The sequence below is a fragment of the Mobula hypostoma genome, chromosome 2, assembly GCF_963921235.1.
Source record: "Mobula hypostoma chromosome 2, sMobHyp1.1, whole genome shotgun sequence".
NCBI classification, from domain to species: domain Eukaryota; kingdom Metazoa; phylum Chordata; class Chondrichthyes; order Myliobatiformes; family Myliobatidae; genus Mobula; species Mobula hypostoma.
In genome coordinates this window covers 203,747,657-203,773,711 of record NC_086098.1, presented here as the reverse complement: position 1 = coordinate 203,773,711, position 26,055 = coordinate 203,747,657, and the positions used below count along the sequence as shown (strand labels likewise).

The 26,055-nt window shown below is 40.3% G+C and overlaps 1 protein-coding gene across 1 annotated transcript; it reads left to right on the top strand.

The window, feature by feature from the left end:
- The first annotated feature begins 300 nt into the window (after positions 1 to 300).
- On the top strand, positions 301 to 25,842 carry zgpat (zinc finger, CCCH-type with G patch domain). Its single transcript, XM_063030945.1, has 6 exons — positions 301 to 995; positions 16,202 to 16,335; positions 18,818 to 18,970; positions 21,547 to 21,678; positions 22,349 to 22,769; positions 25,285 to 25,842. Exons 1-6 carry the CDS (start codon positions 421 to 423, stop codon positions 25,421 to 25,423), a joined length of 1,554 nt encoding a protein of 517 aa, XP_062887015.1. The 5' UTR covers positions 301 to 420; the 3' UTR covers positions 25,424 to 25,842.
- The last annotated feature ends 213 nt before the right edge of the window (positions 25,843 to 26,055 follow it).

Sequence of the window (26,055 nt, the reverse complement as noted above, 5' to 3'; positions counted from 1 at the left end):
CGTCTTTCATTAATAACAATCTATAGGGCTTTTGGGAGTGGTTTAGCATTCATTTGAAACAGTAAGGGTTTGTTTCCAATTCTGTATACCACACTCCAGTACAGTTGGTGGCGGTAATGCATCTTTAAGTGGGACTCTGCCAACCGCCATTAAAAGTCAGAAGAAGAATAAGAAGAAGAACAAGAACAGACTGGACTCCAACGCAGAAGCTGACCTGGCGGGGAATTGCTGAAGTTCCTCATCCACGCCGTCAGGTGCCGCTGTACCGGGAGTAGAGATCTATTGAGTGGGCCGTGATTAGCGTCCGTCTTCTCCCTCTCAGACAGGTCGGCTGTTAGGGCTGAGATGGCACCGGGAGGCAGGTCTGAGAGGCCGTAGGCCGCCCGACTGTCTGCTGCATTGTCCCGGCTGCTCGTCGGAATGGCCATGAACGAGGCGAGCCTGGAGGCGGCGATCGAACTGTATAAAGCGCAGCTGCAGCAGGTGGAGGCGGCGCTGGGAGCCGAGAACCAGCCCGAGGCCGAGGCTCAGTCTGACCTGCTTCAGCTCCAAGCTGACCTGCAGCAGCTGATCGCGCTCACCGAGTCCAGTCTTATCTCGGTCCGCAAGAGCCAGCTCTTGGAGCAGTTGCACCAGGCGGCTTCCCCGGGGCCCGAATCTGGAGAAGGAGCTCAGCTGGACGCAGAATATGCCGCTTTCCAGGCTGCTCTGGCCGGGGAGGCTGATGGCGAGACGGCGGAGAGGAACCAGGACCCCGAGGCTGGTGACGAGGTACCGGAGGGAGCTGAGGAAGAGATCAGCGGCACTAAGGTGCGGGCTCCCTACCGCACGCAGTGGGGGCCGCTACAATATCACAACGCCATGATCGTGGGCATCGAGAGCGACGAGCCACCAGAACCTACCGTCCGTGTCCTGTGGATCCATCCAACCCAGCGCGCCATGAAGCCTTGCCCCTTCTATCTCAATGGGACATGTCGCTTCCAGGACTCCTGCAGGTAGTTGAGGAAGCCTGAGGTTGGCCTGATAGAGTTTCTTTAGGTTACGAAAGGATTTGATAGGTAGACCAAATGTCGAAAAGACCACAAGTAATGGAAATCTGAAGTAAAACCCAAAGACATGCTGGAAATTCTGAGCAGATTAGGCTGTGGAGAGAGAAACGGCGTTTCATCGACATGAAATGTTCATTCTGTTTCTCCATTCACAGATACTGCTTGACGTGCTGATTGTTCCAGGTAATTTGAGTAGACCAACTTGTCTACTTGAGTGAGCGTTAAAATCTCTGGGCCTGAGTGTAAGGTGCTCCTCAGTAAATAGAATAGAAGAATTAAAGAAAAATCTCCCACACAGTTCTCCATGAATATCGGGTAAATTATCAAAACTGTCTCCAGCAGAATTAATTCCACGTCCCATTCCCATTCTGACATGTCTATCCTTGGCCGCCTCTACTGTCAAGATGAAGCCACACTCAGGTTGGAGGAACAACACCTTATATTCCGTCTGGGTAGCCTCCAACCTGATGGCATGAACATTGACTTCTCTAACTTCCATTAAAGCCCCACCTCCCCTTCGTACCCCATCCGTTATTTATTTATCTTTTATTGTTATATATTTTTCCTCTCTCTCTTTTTTCTCCCTCTGTCCTTCTCACTATACTCCTTGCCCATCCTCTGGGCTTCCCCCTCCCCCTTTCTTTCTCCCTAGGCCTCCCGTCCATCCCATGATCCTCTCATATCCCTTTTGCCAATCACCTTTCCAGCTCTTATCTCCATCCCTTCCCCCTTCTGTCTTCTGCTATCATTTTGGATCTCCCCCTCCCCCTCCCCCTCCCCCTCCCCCTCCCACTTTCAAATCCCTTCCTGTCTCTTCTTTCAGTTAGTCCTGACGAAAGGTCTCGACTGGAAACATCGACTGTACCTCTTCCTATAGATGCTGCCTGGCCTGCTGCGTTCACCAGCAACTTTTATGTGTGTTGCTTGAAATTCCGGCATCTGCAGATTTCCTCGTGTTTGCGCTCCAGCAGAATTAGCTGATTGAAATGGAGGGGTGGGGGAGGGGGAAGCTGTATTTATCCAAAAGCCTGCATGAGGGTGAAATGAAAAAAATATGTATGCTGATACTTGTAAGGAGGTAGTTTATGAACATTAGTCATAAATTGCAAAGTTTAAGTCAGTTAAATTCTAGAAGTACAATAAGTAAACTTGAATATTTGTCAATCTTTAAGAATTTAAGGAAACAAGGTGGCTGAACTTGAGGAGGAAGTTGACCCATGATGAAGAAAATTGGCAGATGTGCTCCAGATGTCCTTTAGGGATATAGTGTGCATCCCAAGATAGCCACAGGTTGAGACTCCAGACCAGAAAGAAAGACACAGGTGGTGACCGTGGGAAGTAAGAGCAGGATAAGAGATGCACATTGTCCTGGGGTGTCAACCGCGGAGCTGGAAGTTTTGAACATCTAGTGATGCTCAGTGGCGACCATGAAACCTCTGAAGTGGTAGGCGGGACAGAGAAGCCCCACAGGACTCTCCCTAATCCTAAACCTAAACCTCATAAAAAAGAAGTGATGATAGTAGGGGACTTAATTATCTGAGGGGAGGGGGGAGATTGAGAATCGGGTGTGTACTGACAAGGGGTCTCGTCTGGTGTGTGGTGTACCAGGAGCACAAGTAGGAGGTCCCCCTGGCTGAGTAGATATACCAATTATAGACTAGAATAGATTGAAAAATCAGTAATAGACTAAGGATGGCCTGTGTAAATTCAAGAAGTATTACAAATAAAAAAAAAGAGGCTGGAATCATATGCAAGTGTGTATTAGTATGATATAATAGCAGTAACAAACTTGTCTGACCCTAGGGGATGGTGATGAATATAAAAGATTCTAAGTATTAAAGGATATACGTAGCAAAGATGGGCAAAATTGTAATATTGGAGGAGTAGCAATATACATAAGAGAGAATTTAAACATGAGGCTGCTTATGATAAGAGATGAATTGAGACTTGGTGAAGATATCTGGATGAGAATTGAAAATGATAAAGATAAAGGAATAACATTGGATGTATGTTATAGACCCCCGAATGCTGATAGTGATTTTAATGAACTGCTCTATCAGAATATTAAAAAAAAGCAAGTTCTGAGGGTCATGTTATAGTTATGGGTGACTTTAATTTCCCAAATATTGAGTGGCTAATGTATTACAGGAAAGTGAATTAATTGAGTTATTGAATGATTGTTTTTTTGACCCAGTATGTTAATGCACCAACAAGAGGGGAGGTGTGTCTAGATTTGATATTCTGTAGCAATCAGAATTTTGAGTACCGAAGTTGTTGAGCCTTTAGGAACAAGTGATCGTTATATTGTCAGTCTCACCAAAGTTTTTTGAGAGTATATCAATAAAAAACAAAGCCAGTAAATTGAATTTTAGAAAGGCAATATTTGTGCAGATGTGGCAAAGACTTCAGAATGTAATCTGGAAAGAACTGCTTGATGTTGAGTCAGTTAAGGAACAGTTGGGTTGATTTAAAGAGGTAATACACACAGTGCAGGAAATGTTCATGTCCAAGGTTGGGTGAAGCAATAAAAACAATAGATCAACTACATGGATGAATAAAGATATATATAAAAAATTGAAGAAAAGACAGCCGTATAAGGAATACAGAAAAAATATTCATGATGTTATTGGTAGGGCATATGAAAATATGAGAGCTATAGTCGAGAGAAATTCGGATTGCCAAAAGGCAGGTTGAGAAGGATATTGCTGATAATGCGAAGATTGACCCTAAGAGATTTTTTCAAGTAATAAAAGAAAAGTCAAGGAGGAAGTTAAGTGTATTAGGAATAATAGTGAGGTGATAAATGATGCTGTGAATGACATAGCGGATACTCTTTTAACTCATATTTTGCTAAAGTATTCACCTGCAAAGGTGTTAGCAAAATGCCAGTAAGTGCAGAGAAAAATAAGGTTTAAAGTGATGTAGAGATCTTAGAAAATGAGGTCCTGCTTCAGGTCAAGAGGCTAAAAGTTAATAAATCTTCAGGAACAGACAACATATATCCAATGGTACTTAAAGAGGTCTGTGACTATATCTGTAAACCCAGAAGATGTATTTTTCAAAAGTCATTGAAGACTAGTGAAATCCCCAAGGACAGGAAATGAGCTAACGTTATTCCAGTATACAAGAAGGGTGACTACACTGACCCAGGTAACTATAGACCAGTAAGCTTAATGTGTATCGGAGGCAAGATCATTGAAACAAAAATAAAGAACGAGATAGAAAGAGGCATGTTAGCAGAAAGACAACGTGAGTTCAGAAAGGGGAAATCATGTTTTACTAATATCCTGGAGTTCTGTCAAGGGGCAACTAAAATTTAAGATAACAATAGAGTTGTTGATATCATTTGCTTGGTCATTCAGAGGCTTTTTACAAGGTACTCCACGATAGGTTAATAATCAAATTACAGGAAGTAGGGTTTTGGGTTAAGGTGTGCGAATGGGTGCAGAATTGGCTCAAAAACAGAAAACAAGTTGTGGTGAGAGAAGTGAGGTTCCGAAGGGATTGGTTTTGGGTTGCTGCTTTTTTTTTACATTAATGATTTGGGTAAGGAAATAACGAATACATTCAGGCTCATTCCAGTCAGTGGTAGGAATGGGCTACAGCGGCAAGTTTTCCCACAGATTGTAACACTTATTGAAAGTACGGATATGACGAGTGGGGCGGCCATTGTCGGGAGTAGGGCAGTGGTGAGAATAGGAGTGTCAGGCTTCGGCTCAGAAGAGGCGTTGTCTCTGGGTAAGTTTCTGTTAAAGTTCCCTTGTTTTCTCTTTCTCTTACTGTGCCTAGCGTAGTAAATGGCTGTTATGTGTTCTTTGTGCCAGGCGTTGGAGTCCTGGGAGACCTAGAGTCTCCCAAGCAACTACACCTGCATGAAGTGCATTCAGCTGCAGCTCCTTGAAGACTGTGTTAGGGATCTGGAGCAGCAGCTGGATGACCTTTGGCTTGTAAGGGAGAGTGAGGAGATTATCCCGAAGTAGTCCAAGAGGTCTAGAATACAAGAGCAGGTATGTGATGCTGAGGCTTTATAAGGCACTGATGAGGCCTTGCCTTGAGTAGTGTGAACTGTTCTGGGCTCCTGGCATAAGAAAAGACGTGTTGGCATTGGAGAGGGTTCAGAGGAGGTTCATAAGGATAATTCCGGGAATGAAATGATTATCATGGGAGGGATGTCTGTACTTGCTGGAATTTAGAAATATGAGTGTGGGGGGGGGAATCTCACTGAAACCTTTCGAATATTTTAAGGCCTAGGCAGAGTAGATGTGGAAAGGAAGTTTCCCATGATGGGGGAGTCGAGGACAAGAGGGCACAGCCTCAGGATAGAGGGGTGTTGAATTAAAGCATATGCAGAGAAATTTCGTTAGCCGGAGGGTGGTGAATTTATTACCACAGGCAGCTGTGGAAGCCAGGTCATTGGGTGTATTTAAGGCAGAGCTTGATAGGTTCTTGATTGGACACTGCTTCAAAAGTTAAGAGGAGAAGGCTGGGGTGTGGAGCTGAGTGAGGGGGAGAAAAAAAGGATCAAACATGATTAAATGGCGGAGCAGACTTGATGGGCCAAATTGCCTAATTCTACTCCTGTATCTTACGGGCTTAAAATTCAGATGTGGGCAGATAAATGGCAGATGAAATTTTGTGTAAGTAAATGTTAAGAAATACCAAATATAAATATTCAATAGGAGTCTTGAGTTAGAAAGCACACTGTATGAGAAGGATTTGGGCATCTTTGGCAGACTCCTCACTATCAACACTAGATCATGCGCAGAAGGAATTAGGAAGGCAGATTGAATGTTGGGCTATATAATGTGCTTAGTGGAGTTCAAGTCAAGAGACATTCTCCTTAGTTGTATAATGCGCTAGTGAGATCGCACCTTGAGTGCTGTGTACAGTTTTGTTCTCCATATTTTGAGGGATGTGAAGGCACTGGAGAGAAGTCCAGAGAAGGGCAATGAGACTGTAAGTCTGTAGGGTATGAGCTATGAAGAAAGATTGAAAAAATTAAATCTTTTTAGCCTAAGTAGACATAGAATGAGAGGAGATGTGATAGAAGTGTTCACAATCATTAAGGGTATAAGTAAAGTGGATGCAGCTGCTACTTCAGAATCAATCCGTCATCAAGGACGCAGGGCCTTGGATGGAGACTGGTTAGGCAAAATTTCAGACTAACATCAGGAAGCATTTCTTTACACAGTGAAATGTGGACACATGAAACAAACTATCTAGTTGTATAGTTGAGAGTAGTACCTTAGACACTTTTGAATTTAAACTTGATAGTTATTTCAAAACACTACGTGGCTAGGACTTTGACAAGCTTTGCTGAGCCGAATGGCCTGTTCTTGTCAAACAATTTCTAATACTCTAATGAGGATAAATGGTCTTCGAACTTAAATCTTTAATGGGTTTGGAGACATGAGACTAGATTCTGGAATCTGGATTAACAAACAATCTTCTGAAAGAATTCTTGTGTGCCAAGCAGCATTAGTTTAATGAGCAAAGAGAGAGGATCCATGCAGAAACTACTGGAATTAGTAATATATTAATAAGGCCTAAAATAAACCATTGTCTTAGATTCATACAGCACAGCAAGAGGCCCTTTGGACTACTGGATCTGCACTGGCCATCAAAATTCATCATATTAGTTCTGTAATGAATCAAAATTTTATTTTTCCTTTTTAATCAAATGTTCCAGATTACTCACCCACACACTTGGGTCAATTTGCAGTGGCTAATTAACCTGCATGCCCCTTGAACGTAGAGGGAGATTCTTGGCAGACACATCAGAACTCCAGTTTGAAGCCAGGTCATTAGAATTATAAACCAGTGGGTCAACTAGCCAGTATGACAATAGGATCAAGCAATATCCATTAGAAATAATGCCATGTTGCTTATTCTGTTTTTTTTTTAAGAAAATAAATATCTGAAGATTGAATTGAGAGGAAGTCTTTAAGATCATTGAATTATACAGTGTGGGCCATTTACCCCAACTTGGCTATGCCAACCAAGGTACCTTCTTGAGCTAGTCCCATTTCTCCATTTTCCCATATTGCTCTAGATCTTTCCTGCCTATCCTGTCCAAATGTCTTTTAAATAATGTACCTGCCTCTACCACTTCCTCTGGCAAGTATACCCACCACGGTCTGTGTAAAAAGTTCACCTTCGGGTCCCCTTTAAATCTTGCCCTCTCACCGTAAATCATGAAAGTACCTATTAGGATAAATGTTGACATTTATCCACGTGTATGTCAAGGCAAAATGAGCATGCACTTAGTGGTCATTATTATGTACCTCCTATACCTAATAAAGTGGCCACTGAGTGTATATTTGTTGTCTTCTGCTGTAGCACATCCACTTCAGGATTCAACAGATTGTGCGTTCAGAGATGTTGTAACGTGTAGTTATTTGAGTTGATGCTGCCTTCCCGTCAGTTTGAACTAGTCTGGCTATTCTTGTCTAATCTCCCTCGTTAAAAAGGCATTTTCGCCCACAGAACTGAAGCTTATTGGGTCTTTTTTTGGTTTTTGCATCATTCTTTATAACTTCTGGAGGCTGTTTTATGTAAAAATCCCAGGAAATCAGTTTCTCAGATATTCAAACTACCCCGCCTGGCACCAGTAAGCATTTCACAGTCAAAGTCACTTATCGTTTGGTCTGAACAACAATTGAACCTCTTGACCATGTCTGCATGCTTTTTGCACTGAGTTGCTGCCACATGATTGGCTGATTAGATATTTGCATTCATGAGCTTGTGTGCCTAAAAGAAGTGGTCACTGAGTGCAGATGCATTTAAGGATAAGCCAGATTCGTATAGAAACATAGAAAACCTACAGCACAATACAGGCCCTTCGGCCCACAATGCTGTGCTGAACATGCACTAGTTTTAGAAATTACTTAGGGTTACCCATAACCCTCTATTTTTCTAAGCTTCATGTACCTATCCATGAATCTCTTAAAAGACCCTATTGTATCCGCTTGTATCCGCTTCCACCACCATCGCTGGCAGCCCATACCATGCACTCACCACTCTCTGCATTTTGGAAAAAACTTACCCCTGACATCTCTGTACCTGCTTCCAAGCACCTTATAACTGTGCCCTCTTGTGTTAGCCAATTCAGCCTTGGGGGAAAGGCCTCTGACTGTCCACACAATCAATGTCTCTCATCATCTTAGACACCTCTATCAGGTCACCTCTCATTCTCTGTCGCACGAAGGAGAAAAGGTCAAGTTCACTCAACCTATTCTCATAAGGCATGCTCCCCAATCCAGGCAACATCCTTGTAAATCTCCTCTGCACCCTTTCTGTAGTTTCCACATCCTTCCTGTAGTGAGGTGACCAGAACTGAGCATAGTACTCCAAGTGGGGTCTGACCATGGTCCAATATAGCTGTAAAATTACCGCTCAGCTCTTAAACTCAATCCCACAGTTGATAAAGACCAATCCACTGTATGCCTTCTTAACCACAGAGTCAACCTGTGCGGCAGCTTTGAGCGCCCTATGAACTCAGGACCCCAAGATCCCTCTGATCCTCCGCAGTGCCAAGAGTCTTACCATTAATACTATATTCTGCCATCATATTTGACCTACCAAAATGAACCACCTCACACTTATCTAGGTTGAACCGCATCTGCCACTTTGTAGCCCAGTTTTGCATCCTATTGTTGTCCCGCTGTAACCTCTGACAGCCCTCCCCACTAACCACAACATCCCCAACCTTTGTGTCATCAGCAAATTTACTAACCCATCCCTCCACTTCCTCATCCAGGTCATTTATGAAAATAATGAAGAGAAAGGGTCCCAGAACAGACCCCTGAGGCACACCACTGGTCACTGACCTCCAAGCAGAATATGACCCGTCTACAACCACTCATTGCCTTTTGTGGACAAGCCAATTCTGGATCCACAAAGCAAGGTCCTCTTGGATCCCATGCCTCCTTTCTTTCTCAATGAGCCTTGCATGGGGTACCTTATCAAATCCCTTGATGAAGTCCATATACACGACATCTACTGCTCTACCTTCATCAAAATGTTTAGTCATATCCTCAAAAAATTCAATCAGGCTTGTAAGGCATGACCTGCCTTTGCCAAAGCCATGCCGACTGTTTCTGATCATATTATGCCTCTCCGAATGTTCATAAATCCTGCCTCCCAGCATCTTTTCCATCAGCTTATCAACCACTGAAGTGAGACCCACTGCACTACACTTTCCTGGGCTATCTCGACCCCCTTTCTTGAATAAGGGAACAACATCTGCAACCCTCCAATCCTCCAGAATCTCTCCCATCCCCATGCAAGAGGTAAAAATTTCTCAGTTATGGAAATGATTAGAAAACATAAATGCTAGCATTTGCTGGTTTAGCCAGTAGAGCTACCAGGACTTGATGTTTCAATCCGTATGGTAAGTCGGCATTCTCGATGTTGGCAGTGGTCTTGGAGTGGTGACAAGGAGGGTAGGTATGTCATCGGAGTCATCAGGTGGACACCCTCCTTTGACGTTTCGTTGATAAGTCCACAACGTCTCCAGAGGGCTCAACGGTGCTACCTGGCGTCCCAGATACACCCCCCTCAGTTCCATACCGCCCTGTCTTCATCTTGCAGCTCAGTTGTTGTCTTTCCTTTTAATCCAAATCCAATTGCTGCTTTCTGCTGCATTTGACAAGGACTTGATTGCTTGTTGGAGGGAGTGACCCCTCACCCCCATCTTCTTCAATAGACTGGTCATGGAGGTAGCAACGAATCCCCTGCATCCCACTTCTGCAGGGAAAATCTTGGTCTTCCAGCCATTCTGGGCAGCTTCAGTTGCCAGTTCAGAGTACTTGGTTTTTTTCCTCTCTTAAGCTTCTTTGACACCATCTTCCCATATATAGTTGCATCTGTGCAATATAAATTGATCTTTTACCTCAACGTCTGCAGAATTGCAAGTACCACGAAAATATGACCAGTTTAACTATGAAACTGGATCTACCGAGAATGACCTTCATAGCAATCAAAATTAACCAAAATGCTGATAATGAAAACCAGGTCATTAGCTTCCATAAATGTGCACTGTGTGGTACTCTAGAAGTGGAAGAAGTAATATACTAAAGCGCTCTAATACATGGTCTTAGTATGATCTCACAGCGAAATCATAAAATATGCACAGCATTGACCATTCTGTCCAAGTCTGTACCAAGAGCAATCCAGTTGGTTAAACTTCACAACCCCCAACTTCCCAGAATCCTTACAGATACTTGTCTATCCCCACTAGTTCAGTAAAATTTAATCTGGCTCCATTACTGTTTGTGATGATGCATTCTAAACCTCAACCACATGCTATGTAAAATAGATTTTTCATATTAGTCAAAGCTGTTCTGTAAGTAAGAATCATTCTTTGCTCCAGCATTTTGTGTGTGTGTTGCTTTGGATTTCCAGCATCTGCAGAATATCTTGTGCTTACTCTTTACTTCATGCTTCTTGACCCTTATGCCCAATGAGAACAGTTGCTGTCCATCCACTTTATACAATATACCCTTGTTGAGTTTACACGCCTCAACTAGAGTCACTTGTAACCACCTCTTCCAAGCAGTACATTGAATCACTGATTTATCCCCCCCCCCACATAATTACTTCCTAGGAGTACATTGCAACATTTCACAATCTTTCCAGTCTGTCCCATTTCTCTGGGGTTAACTTCTTCTCAGGTTTTTACACCCTTCATCTTCCTAAAGTGTGTTACCTAGATCTGAATACAATAGTCAAGTTGTTTAAAGTTTCATCTCGACTTCCTTGTTGTTATCCTTTTTACCCAATTACATGGCATCCTTTTGAGGGAGAAAACCATGCTCTTGTATTGGAATTAAGGGTCAGTTAGAACTAAGTCAAGTTAGCATGGATAACATTGGGTTGGTTTGTTTTCTGGCAAAGGGATGCTTGTAGACCTTCAAAAGAGATTGAGGGTGTAGTGGACAGCAAGGAAAAACTATCAGCATGCAACAGATCTGGGCCAGATGGTCCAAATAATGGCACATGGAATTTAATGCAGATAGGTGTGAGCAGTTGCACATTGGGAAGACAAACCAGGGTAAACCTTGCATGGAGAGCAGTAGGAATGGAGGGATCTGGGAAGAGATCCTCAACTCCTTGAATGTAGGGTTGTAAAGAGATTTTTAGGCACATTGCCCTTCATGAGTCAAAGTATTGGAAAGACGGGAGTTGGCATGTTATGTTGGAGTTGTCTTAAGACGTTGGTGAGGCTAAATTCTGGTCACCGACTTGCAGGAAAGATGTTCATAAGCTTGAAAGAGTACAGAGAAAATTTACAAAGATGTTGCCCGGACCTGAGTCATAGGCAATAGCTGAATAGATTAGGATTTTATTCAGTGAGCACAGGAGAATGAGATGTGACCTTACAGAATTGAGAGGTATAGATAGGATAGTGCAATCAGGCTTTTTGCACTTGGGTTGAGTGAGACTAGAAATAGAGGCTATAGGTTTGGAATTCAAGTTGAAATATTTAATGAGATCCTGTGTAAGAATTTCTTCACTCACAAGGTAGTGAGAGTCTGGGATGAGTTGCCAGCAAGAGTGTGGATACGGGATTGACTGCAACATTTAAGAAAAGTTTGGATAACTGTGTAGATGGGAGAGATGTGGAGGGCTGTGGTCCAAGTGTGGGTCAATGGGACTAAGTCGGATAACAGTTTTTGGCAAGGATTTGATGAGCCGTGGGGGCCTGTTTCTTTGCTGTAGTGCTCCATGACTCTATTACTCTGAACTTTTCTAAATAGACTTTTATGATGTTTTAAACCAATATGTTTCCTAAAATGGACATTAAACAATAGTATGCAAGGCTTTGGCAGTAAATTGTAAAAAAAATTATTAAATCTTTTTGACTAGCATAGATACAATAGGCCAAGTTACTATTACTGTGAAGGCACAATATAAATACAGTATTTCTCAAAGATGGCCCCAGGGCCAACATCCTTCAGCTAGTTCACAAAACTGCTTCTTTCAGGTCTTTGCTTCTACTTCTTTCAAATGTGATTCTGCCACAATTGGAACCCATGATTTACAGTTGCAAGAAAATATTTGTGAACCTTTTGCAGTTACCTGGCTTTCTACACTAATCACTCATAAAATGTGGTCTGAACATCTCAGTCACAATAATAGACAAACACAGTCACACAAACAATTGTACTTTACATATCTGTATTGAACACACTGTTTAATCATTCACAGTCCAGGCTAGAAAAAGTATGCAGACCTTTGTATTTAATAACTGGTAGAACCTCCTTCAGCAGCAAAACCTCCATCAAGCGTTTCCTGTAGCTGCTGATCAGACTTGCACAACAGCGAGGAGGAATTTTAGACCAATCCTCCATACAAAAATGATGCAGTTCATCAATGTTACTGGGATACCTTACATGAACATCCCTCTTCAGGTCATGCCACAGCATCTCATTTGGGTTAAGGTATGGACTCTGACTTAGCCATTCCAAAACATGAATTTTCTTTTTAAACTATTCTGTTGTTGGATTTACTCTTGTGTTTTGGATCATTGTTTTGTTGCATCATCCAACTTCTATTAAGCTTCAAGTGACAGACAGCTACCCTGACCTTCTCCTGTAAAATTCCTTGATGCAATTTTGAATTCATTGTTCCCTCAACAATTGCAAGCTGTCCAGGCCCTGAGGCAGCAAAGTAACTCTCCAAACATGGTGCTGCTTCCACCATACAGTTCGGATGAGGTTTAAGTGTTGGTGTGCAGTTCCTTTTTTTTTTCCAAGCATAGCAGAGTGCAATTCTGCCAAAAATTTCAACTTTTGTCTCAATCTGTCCACAGAACATTATTCCAGAAATGTTGTGGGACATCCAGGTGGTCTTTTGCAAACTTGGTGTGTGCAGCAATGTTTTTTTTTGAAGAGCAGTGGTTTCCTTTGTGGTGTCTTTTCATGAACACCATTCTTGTTCAGTGTTTTTCTTATAGTGGACAAATGAACAGAGACTTTAGCGAGTTTTAGAGATTTGTGCAGGTCATTTGCTGTTACCCTTGGGTTCTTATTCATCTCCATCAGCATTGCATGTTGTGCTTGGTGTGATCTTTGCAGGATGCCCACTCCTAGGGAGAGTAGCAACAGTACTGCATTTCCTCCATTTGTAGATCATTGCTCTTACTGTGGACCGATGAACACTCAGGTCTTTAGAAATACTTTTGCAGCTTTTTCCAGCTTCATGGTCCTCTTCTAAGGTCCTCTGAAAGTTGTTTTGATCAAGGAATTTCTTGAGAACAACAGGCTCTGTCAGTAACCTAACCTGGCATCTTATTTTTATAGGGCAGAGCACCTCTACAACTCACACCTCCAATCTCCTCTCATTCATTGGAACACCTGACTCCAAATTGCACTTATAGAAAGCATTACCCCAGAGTTTCACATTCTTTTTGAAGCTAGACTGTGATTGTTTAAATGGTGTACTAAGTGTTGATGAGAAGTACACTTTGTGTGCTATTAGTTTAACAAATTGTGTTGATACGTGGCCAAGTGGTTATGGCGTTCTTCTAATGATCTGAAGGTCGGTAGTTGGAGCCTTGGCTGAGGCAGCATGTTGTGTCCTTGAGCAAGGCACTTAACCACACATTGCTCTGCGACGACACCGGTACCAAGCTGTATGGGTCCTATTGCCCTTCCCTTGGACAGCATCAGTGGTGTGGAGAGGGGAGACTTGCAGCATGGGCAACTGCCGGTCTTCCATACAACCTTGCCCAGGCCTGCGCCCTGAAAACTTTCCAAGGTGCAAATCCATGGTCTCACGAGACTGACAGATACCTATATATATGTGTTTGTACTTTTGTATATTATTGTGAGTTAGATGAAGATCAGACCACATCTAGTGAGTAATTAATACTGAAAACCAGATAATTACAAAGGGTTCACAAACTTGTTATTGCAGCGGTACATTTTGATGGTGCACTTTCGGGCTGATTGAGCAATCTGGTGCTTTGCTGCTTCCGAAGGATTTCAGTGAGGTTTTGCGCAGAGTGTCCTTCCTTGAGGCCAACAAGCCTGGAGAGTGTGAGCCTATCATCAATTCCATTTCTCACTAATCCCACTGCTTAACCAGTTTTGGGCTCTTCATCTGAGAAAAGATGTGCTGGCATTGGAGAGGGTCCAGAGGCAGTTCACAAGTATGATTCCGGGAATGAAAGGGTTATCATACAAGGAACGTTTGATGTCTCTGCGTCTGTACTCGCTGGAATTTAGAAGGATGAGGGGGCGATTTCATTGAAACCTTTTGAATGTTGAAAGGTCTAGATAGTGTAGATGTGGAGAGGATGTTTCCCCATGGTGGGGGAGTCTAGGACAAGAGAGCACAGCCTCAGGGTAGAGGGGCATCCATTTAAAGCAGAGATGCGGAAAAATTTCTTCAGTCAGAGGATGGTGAATTTGTGGGATTTGTTACAGGCCAGGTGATTGGGTGTATTTAAGGCAGAGCTTGATAGATTCTTGATTGGACACAGCATCAAAGGTTAGGGGAGAAGACTGGGGAAGGGGATAGAGGAGGGGAAAAAAAGGATCAGCCATGATTGAATGGTGGAGCTGACTTGATGGGCCAGATTTTGCTTCTGTGTCTTATGGTCTTAAAGCTTGAGGAAGATTGAAATCAACGAGGACGTGAGCGGAAGGAGAATGCTTGTCCTGTGCCATTTGCCTGCGGGTGACTGATCTCGACTGATCTCGCTACTGCTTCTGAAGGAAGGTGCCTGCATTCGACTGGTCTCTCTCCCTCTCACTTGATGGTGGTGGTCTTGGGTCTCGGGCAAGGTTTAATCAAACCTTGGTTTGTGAATTGGACTCTGTGATCCACATTGTGAAGTGTTTCTGGTTGCTCCCCTGTTATTGCTTTTTTGTGCTATTTTGATCAGGGCAGGCAACGAACAAAGCGGTGGTAGATTGAACTGACTATTCCTGGACTGTTCAAAATCTTGTGATTTAACGTTTTATATTCAGTGTTTTTCTTTTTTGTTGTGCTATTTGCGCAACTTATTCTTTGCGCATTGGGGGGTGGGTTGAAGTTTTTCTTTGAACGGGTTCCATGGTTTTCTTTGTTTCGTGGCTGTTGGAAGATAATCCTCAGAGTTGTATACTTTGATAATAAATGTACTTTAAATCTTTGAATCTTCATTCTTTGTCCAGCTATATCTTTCTGGTACTGTCTCTAGATAATTTTAAAAGCCTATCTTTTGAATTTTGATTATTCTATTATTTCTTCTATCATTTCTCTTGTATTTAATGATGTGGAACTTCTATAAGTTAGATTTTTGGGTAGTATGGGACAGGAGAAGAGGGAAGGATGTTAGGGAATAATATTTCACCCATTTCAGAGAGTGTATATGTGCACATCATTTCAACTCTCCTTCCCATTCCCACATCGATCTTGCTGTCCTCAGCCTTTTCCATTGCCATTTTGAGGCCAAACACAAACTAGAAGAACTGTACTTCATGTTCTGCCTGCGTAGTCTATAACTTAATATAATGAACGTTGAATTCTCCAATTTCAGGTAACCCACATTCGCTGTGTTTCTTTCTCTCCTGATCACCCTTCCTCACACCTCACCTTTTATGCATACAAATAAGTGAGAAGTTTTACCTTGCTGTAGTAGCTACTTGTACCCACTAGATGTCTAAAATAAGATTAAGCTGAGGAGAAATTAAATACTGTAGGATGCAGCCTTTGTTTCTCTCATAGTGACTGGAAGTTCTGTGGTGTTTTGTGTAAATAATGAAATTCCTGGTTTTTGTAGTTCAGTTACAGTTAATCTTCCAGTCAGTTTTGCTTCCTATTAGATGTTACAAATGTGTTGTAGGTGAAACCGAATTATGCAGACCAAGGAAGACATCTAGTTTGATTCACATGTGTAATTGCCCTGGAGGATAGCAGTGTATGGTGCCGTATCAACTAGGGTTTCCTCTTGCTATTCAGTGGGTCCTAATGAAAAGTGTATGTATGTGGATAGCTGTTTTGATGCCCAATGTTATTGACTATCCTTTCATTACTTACTGGGGAGGAGGGGAAATGTGAGGTTTTAGCACAACTAAAAGCAAAAAAAAGGGACATAAACTTGTATGAAAGTATGTATTCTCTGAAGAAATTTACTGAGCTGAAAATAATTGTCTGACTAGATACTCGCATGGAGAGGTGGTGGCTATATCTGAACTACGGGAATTTGAAGAACTGGACCTCAGCTCACTTGAGGTGGGGTCATCCTGTTTAGCTAAATTTGAAGATGAGATTTGGTACCCAGCTAAAATCCTAGGTGAGTGCATTATGTATACATTTAATTCTGATTCCAAGAAACTGAAAAATACAGTATTAAAACTGTAGATTATAAGTACGCTGTGTAGTTCAGAATATGAATATTAATTATTTAATGCCTATATTCATGTAATAAATTCAACTTTTATAGTTCAGAAAGTAATGATCTGCTAAAAGATTTAGTTACAGGGTGCTTGGATTGTTATTTAGATTTTGTGTAAGAAATGTTTGAATTTTTATCAGTTATTATTAAACATAATACATTTTATTAAAAAAGAAAACATTATTTTAGGGTGGATTCCAGTTAATTGCGACACATCAGAACCAGTGCATCTTGGCCCAATTAGCTGAAATTTCAAGGAAATGGGTAAAAATGTATTAAAAAAAAGACAAACTACTGTTTAATTGAGTAGCAAATAATGTATGTAAATGAAATATGGAACAAATTAGAACACTGCCAATTCTACTTCAGTACTATAAAACAAAATCAGTTCATAATAGTTATTGACAGAGGAATTTATCCAGCATACGCTGCTGTGTATGGAGTGTTCAGGGAGGGGTAGCAGCTGTGGTGCACGGGCTGCTCGTGTTCATTCTGGGGTAGCTCACTCACCTGGGTCCCCACTGGACATTCATCTCTCACCTGTGGCTCCAAGTAGCTATTTGTATGTAATAACGGCCACACTCTGATACACCACTTTGACAGGCAGGCTAAACTAGGTAAGGTTAGCCAGCATGCCTTGTACCCTGGTGAAATAGGGGCAGCCTGTCCTAGCATTTGAAGTTAGCTCTGGCTGACTGGGCAGATGAGCTTAACAGTGAGAAGGCAATTCTGCAACACTTTGTGGAGAGTGAAGGGTGTGATGGGGCACAGAGGAAGTCATGGTTATCCACTGCAACCAAGGAAGACCCCAGTTTGTTATGACTACTCGTACCACTGGACCTGGACTTCCAAGATCGAGAGAGTGGAACTGTCCCGGTGCAATAGCTTTTCCACTTTTAAGAACTCTCCCGCAGAGGTCTCACTGTCATTGTCAGATTGTTGGACAGCCAATACACTTCCGTGTTCTTTTGATTGATTGGAAATGAACAAAATTTAACATAGACAGTGAGTGCAGATAATGGACTGGCTTCATACAAGTCTTCGTCCAAATCTTTATTCTCATTATAACATTGAAGATGATTGTCAATACTTTCAAATTCTTCATAGTTCTTAACTTTATGAAGTAGTAAAATCATTTCATTTTCACTCCTGGCTGTGCCTGGTATCTCCAAGCCTGACTGTTTGAAACCACAGTGAGCAAAACAGTTATGAATTGTCTTGCTGCTTATTTCTTGCCAACTATCAGTGAGAAAAATTGCTGCTTTATCAACATAAACTCACGCAACTGATGCTTTTTAAAAACTGTTTGCTCTAAGCACTCATAAACAAGTATGCTGTAAACTGTGAATACATAATTGTGCTTTGGCTTATCACTCAGAGATGATGCATGAGATTAGTGTGTACGTTTCCCTACACCTATGAACCTGACAAGGGAAGAACTCGTCTTTCATGAGCATAAAGGCTTGTTTCTGAACTTCTATAATTTTAGTTTGAAATGTCTCAATATAGGTAATAAGGTTAAATCTCCCAGGATACTGTATCTGTTCAGAAGCAGTTTTTTAGAAAAACTTCTTAAGATGAGAGTTCCTCAGCTCTGTATATATTAGTTAAAACTTTTTAGATTATTTTGCAAATAAAATTACCACTTCTGCCCTATAAGTTCTATAATTTAGGCCAGCATTATTATTTAAACTATGCCTTTTAAATTATAAAATCTTGAAGAAACGTATAACCTGCTATTTGCTTTAAATGAGCTGAAATTCTATTACTGCATTTGATAAACCTCCGGATGGTGGTGGTGGCATCCGTTAGTCTCGCGAGACCATGTGTTTCTTTTTAATTCATTGTATTATTTTAGTATGTGAATTTCACCATATCTTGTTCTCGGCTTTGGTCAGTAGGTGGCGCTCTAGAATGGCTTTCTTTCATTTACTTATAACTTTTTAAGTTTTCAGACTTCAAATGTAGATAGGTTTGAAACTAATAGCATTTAAAGTACATCTTTAAAATATGACGGCATGATTTTCATTATAGACTCAGCCATCTGAATCATTCCAGTGTGCTGTTTCTTTCTCGAGGCTTGTTATATGCTTTGGATTTTGTTGAAACAGTGTATATTGGTACCTGGTGCCCTTGTTCTCCGATGCACCATTCTGTGATATGAAATTATTTTGTCTTTGTGCAAAATAAATTTCTGAAATATAACATGACAGAACTTGTATTTAAAAATGAGAAGGCATGTTATAAAAAGACAAGCAGTTACAAATAATAAGTTTGGAGCAGATTCATTATAACACCATAGGCAAAGCACTTCTATTTAGAGAAAAAAAAATATATATATATTTGAATTTTGGCTAATGCATGAAAATTTTTTTTTCAGATATAGACAATGGTTACTTTACAATAAAATTTGAATCCTTGCTTCAGAAAGAAATGGTAGTGGAAGGGGATGGGATTATGCCAGTTCATCAGACTGATGAGTCTTCCTCATCATCTAGCTCTGAGGATGAAGGCCAACTTGGTTATGCTAAAGGTATGTTCTACAACACAAAGTTATAGCTGGTTATTTGCTTCAGTAAATTGGATTCATTGCACAGTATTATATTAAAACAATTCTTTGAGAAGAGCGGATGTTTTAACATTTTAAAAAAAGTTAAACAATAGCTATAATGTAATGCTTAGGATGAAATTATAAGGTGACTATTTGCCTGGAATGTAATTGGATCTATGGGCCAATCCCAGTATATGATAATCTTTTGAAATACTTATTTAAATTTTATCCTTGACCAGAGTTGGGCATAGGTATGCGAGCTTCAGAACAGTCTAATTTTCATTACTCAAGGCTGAGCTCCATTTGTTTTTAGACATTATTTTATGAACATACATGAGCTCAACCTCTTCTGTTATTTCTAAAATTACGAGTTATGGGTGTAAATTCAGTTTGTTATGCTATATAATAAATTCCAATAATTTGCAATGCCATTTTTGGGAAATCATTATAGTTCAGTATCTGGTCTCTGGCTCTTGTTCCTCTGCTCCCTTTAATCTCAGCAGTGGCTTGTTTCCCATACTTCCTCGAAAGTCACTGGGGTTGTTTCCCATGTCCCTTTAAAATTCGCCTTATTCATTGGAAAATTTATTTTACTACAGTTTAACAGCAAAAGAAAAGTGAATTAAGTGTGTGGAGGTATTAATAGAAATAATATCCAGTAATCCAGAATATCTCCCATTTTGGACTGCCAACTTCGTAAGGGTACAAAATTATCAAATTTTACAGCATATATTTGTATTATTCCATTGGACTCTTTATGTGTGTTCAAAGGTGTAAGGAAGTGCGACTTGAACCCTTGTCTATAAATAATTTTTATAGGTCAAAGAAACTTGTTGGCATGCCAATATTAGCACATTGTGACAGCCTTATTGACAAATATGTATGAAAATGCTTGAGGAATTTAGCTAGGAAATTAATTGATATTCACTGAGTTAGGTCTGTGATTGTTCACTCTAATGAGATAAGTAGATAGTATTTATGTTGGCTGATTGGCAGTTAAGTGGAAAAGGGAATCACCTTCCCCCCCCCCCCCCATTACAGAGTCAAAGGTTTTTTATTGAAGTTAATGAAATGGTAAAGCATTTAGGCTGAAAGGCTAGTTTTATTACTGTAGGTTCTATGTAATAAATATAAGCAGGTTCCATCAAAGGAAAAATTGTTTTGTCAGATCACCATCCCAGCAGTGAGCACAAAAGTTGCCTCTACAGTAATTTTTTTTAAACAAAGATATTCTCTAATGTTATTTAATAAATACAGATGTTGATTTTCATAAAGTTGATAATATTTGGTGTATTAAAAGCCTTTTCAAAGTCCTTCTCCCTCTATGCTAACTTCTGAACTCCTCCCTCCACCCCATCCCCCACCAGCTAACTCTGTAGGCAAGCATTCTGAAGCTTATTTTATATTTTGACTGTTTTGGTAGATTGTGCTTCCACTATTAACAGGCTTTCAAGACTATCCCAGCATTTACCGACTTGTCATAAACCTGGTCAATTACCTTCTGCTTTGTACTTAATGACTTTATTTCTTCCTGTGGGACTTTGTGAGATATTCTATATCTGTTGTTTTGAGTAAACTGTTGAAGTAAAATAGACTATTGAAATCAAAATACAGGTTGAGTGCCCTTTTTCCAAAATGCTTGTGACCGAATGTGTTTTGGATTTCGGATTTTGGAATATACAGTCAGATAGCTTGGGATCACCGTTATTTCTGACTCAGAATTTATGTAGGCAGATATTGTTTTACCATGTTCATCGCATAAACAATACGTACTTAACAGTAAAAATTATTACATACCATTAATATGAAAATATGGGTGCAAGATTACAAAAGCAGCACAGCAGCATCAGGGGAATCTTGAATCAGCTGTTAAAGAACAAACAATGGCAGGGTTTCAGCCTCCACCTACAATGCTGTGTTTTGATTGAAAGGTTACAGTACACTGTGTTAGTATTTTTTAAGCTTTTATGTAAGGTATAAAAACAATCAACATTGTAAACCTGTTCTGGTGTTAGATTTTCATTGGTGATGATCTTCACAAACTCATCGATGAATTTCTCCTCTGCTTTGTGATCAGCAGACGCTTTAATGCCATGCCTTTTCTTAAATTTCTGCAACCAGCTTGCAGAATATTCACAAGTACCTTCAATTTTCAGTTTGTCATGATAGATCTTTGCTTGTTTCATGATCAGCATACCATTAAGCAGCAGATGTGCACTCCGATGCTGATGAATCCATTCTTTCAATACATAATTGAGATCTTTAATTTTTACTTTATGCAGAGTTTTTCTGTTTTTCATTAGCTTCTGTTCATTGCATATTTGAGTTCATTTCTCAAAACTGTCTGTAGTGTGCAGTGACCTGTGCATCACCTGGGAACCTTCCCAGCGAGTTTTTAAATTTCCATTTGTGACGTCATGTCAGTGCTCAAATGGATTTTGGAGGTTTTCAGATTTTGAAATTTCAAATAAGGGATACTTGTATTACATTATGTAATGTTTTTCATGTTCATAGTGGTTTACTTTCTATTTACTTGTACATGTGTTATTTTGTTTCAGTTTTGGATACAAAATCTGAGGGGATAGAAAGTTGGACTGCAGCTTCCAGCTCGTCATTTGCTGGTTGGGAAGCCCACACTCGTGGCATGGGATCCAAACTAATGATTAAGATGGGTTATGAATTTGGCAAAGGTAAGAGTAAGCAGTTACCCTGGTTATTAAGAGTCACCTGGTAGAAAAATTCCTAACATGTTCAGTACTCTGCTGAGATCCAAATAAAATATTAATTCGCAAATGCATTTCTTTCTATTAGTAACGGCCTTATTAAGTTTTTGACTTTTGTGTGTAAAATGTAACTTCATTGTGATATTGGACCATGTTGAATCACTGATGGTCCTCTGTAACTTCAGGAAAGGTAAAGTTGTGTCACAAGCTGAACACAGTTTCCCAAATTAAACTTAATGTTTGTAATACTTCTATCCTTGACTTTCAACAGAGATATAGTGTTGTGAACAAGAGATACTACCAAAGAAGTAATTGTGTTCTTTTGAAGAGAAATATAATTTGTATTTTTTAGTAAACTCTGTTCCCTTCTAAATGAAAATAACTATGTGCAACATGTTTGAAACAAATTAAAATTGAAAGTGCTGGAAATACACAGCTGGACAGGCAGCAACTTTAGCGGGAAAAATTATGTTAATATTTCATGTCAGTGACAATTCATCATTGATCAGAAGGATAAACTTTGCTCCTATCTCCCCAGATTCAACCTGACCTACTGAGTATTTACAATTTCGTTTTATTTCAGGTATACGTACTTATTTACTTTTTGATTTCTAGTGTGAGTCTGTTTTTCTTTTAGGTTTGGGAAAAAATGCTGAAGGTCGAGTGGAACCTGTACATGCAGTGGTTTTACCACCAGGGAAGTCCCTGGATCAGTGTACTGAAATCCTGCAAAAGAAGAGAGAAGGAAAACTGAACCATCTTCATAAAAAGAAACACAGAAGGAAAGGTCAAGGGGGTTCGTGTGCTAAAGAAAGAAAACCTCAACAAACTGTGTTTGACTTTTTGAATGATAAACTTAAAAGTACTGGGCAAACTAGCAGCTTGTCAGTTCAAGCTGAATTTCCGAAAAGAGAGAGAAACAGCAAAGAATGTTACAAGGCAAGCAAAAGCAGAAAGAAAACTCTAAACATCCAGCTCTTCCAGATAATGCAAAAGATAGACCACACAGAAAAGGACATTGCAAAAATTATGGAAGCACTTGCAAGAAACGTTGGAAGGTACCTTCTGCAATCTTTTATAATTTCATCTTTAATTGGTGGATTCTATGACATTATTAAATCATGTTGGTTATGATAGTGTGTAGTTACTCTTGAATTTGACTCAATAGACGCTCCATCGCTTTCGCCAATTAGATAGTAATTTAGAAAGAAATCAAAACACATTGTAGAAATCTGAAATAAAACAGAAAATGCTGGAGATGTCTAGCAGGTTACATTGCATCCATGGAAAGAGAAAAGGGGTTAAGTGTTTCAGGTCTGTATCCTTTTGTTACAACTGGGAAAGGGGAATAAACTTGGTTGTCATTTGCAGAAAAGATGAAGTAGGGATGAGTGGAACAAAGGGAAAATCTGTGATAGTGAAACCAAATGGGCTAAGGTGGCAGTTAGAAGTAGATTATACCTCTATGTAATGTTGCAGGATTGTTTTTACTCTGGTTACCATAATGACCCCTCAGCACAGAAACAGACCTTCAAGGCACCTAGTCCAAGCTGACGAAAATGCCTGTCAATACTAATCATAGTTGCCTGTGTTTAGCTCATTCCGCCCCCCCCCCAGCCTGTCCTATTCACTGTCTGTTCAAATGTCCTTTCAAAGCTGTAATTGTACTTGTCTGTCTTGTGTCTGACAGCTCGTTCCATATACTTATCATCCTTTGTGTATGGAGGAAGAAAAGAAACTGTCCGTCAGATCTCCTTTAAATCTTTTCTCCTCTCATCTTAAATCATGTTCTTGTAGTTTTAGACTCCCTTACCCTGGAAAAATAACTATGACTGTATTTCCTATCTATGTCTATGTCTCTCATAATTTTTAAAATTCACTGAGATCACCCCTGAGCCTCGTTTGCTCCAGGGAAAATTAGTCACAGCCTATCCCAATAACTCCTTATGACTCCAAGCCTCTCGTCCAGGTGACATTCCTATGAATCCTTTCTGCAACATTTTTAACTTAGTCACATCTGGTGACCAGAACCGAGTATGATAATTCAAGTGCAGCCTAACAAAGTATTTGTACAACTGTAACATGATATACATCAAAGTTGCTGGTGAACGCAGCAGGCCAGGCAGCATCTATAGGAAGAGGCGCAGTCGACGTTTCAGGCCGAGACCCTTCGTCAGGACTAACTGAAGGAAGAGTGAGTAAGGGATTTGAAAGCTGGAGGGGGAGGGGGAGATGCAAAATGATAGGAGAAGACAGGAGGGGGAGGGATGGAGCCGAGAGCTGGACAGTGCACCTGTCCAGCTCTCGGCTCCATCCCTCCCCCTCCTGTCTTCTCCTATCATTTTGCATCTCCCCCTCCCCCTCCAGCTTTCAAATCCCTTACTCACTCTTCCTTCAGTTAGTCCTGACGAAGGGTCTCGGCCTGAAACGTCGACTGCGCCTCTTCCTATAGATGCTGCCTGGCCTGCTGCGTTCACCAGCAACTTTGATGTATGTTGCTTGAATTTCCAGCATCTGCAGAATTCCTGTTGTAACATGATATCCTGACTTCTATATTCAGTGCCTTTGCTGATGAAGACAAATACATCATGTGCTGCTTTCACTACTGCTTACATGTGTTGTCACTTTCAGGAAACTATGTATTTTTACCCCAAGATCTCATTGCTCACTGACATTCTCCAGGCCCCTGGAGTGTATCTGGGGTTGTGTATTTGCTGCGTGTATATGGGGTTGATTCAACTTCCAAAAATCCATTTCTTGGCAAATGTCTAAGTTAAATGCCATCAGCCATTCACTTGCCCACTTTCCCACTTTCCCAATTGATCTAGATCATGTAACCTTGAAGACCACCACCTTCACTGTCATCTGCAAATTCTTACCAACATCATCAGCGCTCTCACATTCATTCAATTTTCCAATTCTACCTTGCCAATTTATTGTTCTCCCTGCACACCTGATATTTCATTTAATTCTCCAGTGTACTGACTCTCAAATCTTCCTATCATTTCCATCCTTGTGATCTTTGTTACCTTTTCATTGAAATCTGCATCCAACATTCCTCCGCTGGCATCTTCCAAATTTTCCCCCAATGACACACTGACAAATGGTTGTAGATTCACAATAACCATTTCACCTGCAGAGCCCTTTCCAAACTCAACTCTCTTGTACCACTCAGTCCCCAAGACTGTTTTATTTACCTCACACTTAATTACATGACCTAGCTATTTTCTTCATTCCTTTACAACACTTCACCCTTTGCAATTTGCTACCTATAGCATTTTTAGATTCTAATTTCAAAATTAACATTAAATAGTAGTCGTTAATTTATTGTCACCATTGTAACTGATCTCAAGTTTCTTTTGTTGAATTATTGCAAAAATTAATACTTTTTAAAGGGAAGAATAAATGTTGCTTATCTGGTATAGAACCACAAAAATGGTCTCAAACAGTGAAATATTTTTCAATCCTTTGTAAAAGTGAAGATTTAACTCCACAATGGAGGAATGCCAAGAATTATGTAACATTAACATCACTTTGTGCTATGTTTCAGCATTCTTTACTGATTTATTACAGAGACAAAGCAGTAACGTCTCATCTGGAAGAGAAGTTGTCTAATGCAAGGAAGCAATTATCCTATCTAAAATCTCAGGAATCCGGGGCCCAGCGTGAACAAAAGAGAGCAGACACGCACAAGATGATGACCAAATTCTGATTTTAAATCTTTCAGTGCTCTTTGTTCATTTTTGAAGTGTACCAATTTGTGCGGCATTTTCCTCTGTAAAATATATACAATGAAATTGATGTGTAAAAATGGTCCTTGGTGTTTGTGTTATTAGTATGTCTTTTTGAATGTTTCACTAAAAAGTAAAAATAATTTTTTTCCATTAGGAGAAACTTTATGTGAGTGCTCTGACATCACAGTTGCCCTACTAACTTTTTAAAAACTTTTTAAGATGGTAACTGTTTCAGTCATGTAAATTATAAGCTGCAGTACTGAAAATTGTGTTCACCTGTGATTTTGTACAACTTAAGAACACAGTTAAACTCAGTCAAACCTCGAATTGTTTAGATCAAACTCGTAATAGTGTAACATAAGTATTTGAAAATAAAGAAATTTTCTGTTTTCATGTGTTAACAGACTGGAAGTTCGTTTGCATTGACACTTCAAATATTAACTCAAACTATATTTGGTTCTTGGATTCAACACCTTGCCATTTGAGGAACTTTGACACAATCACTTATGCATTAGAGTAGATCTGGAAACTTCACAGCTGTTTGTATCATATAGACCTTATTTATTTCTAGATTGTATAATGTACTCGTTGAAAACCTGAAATACCATCT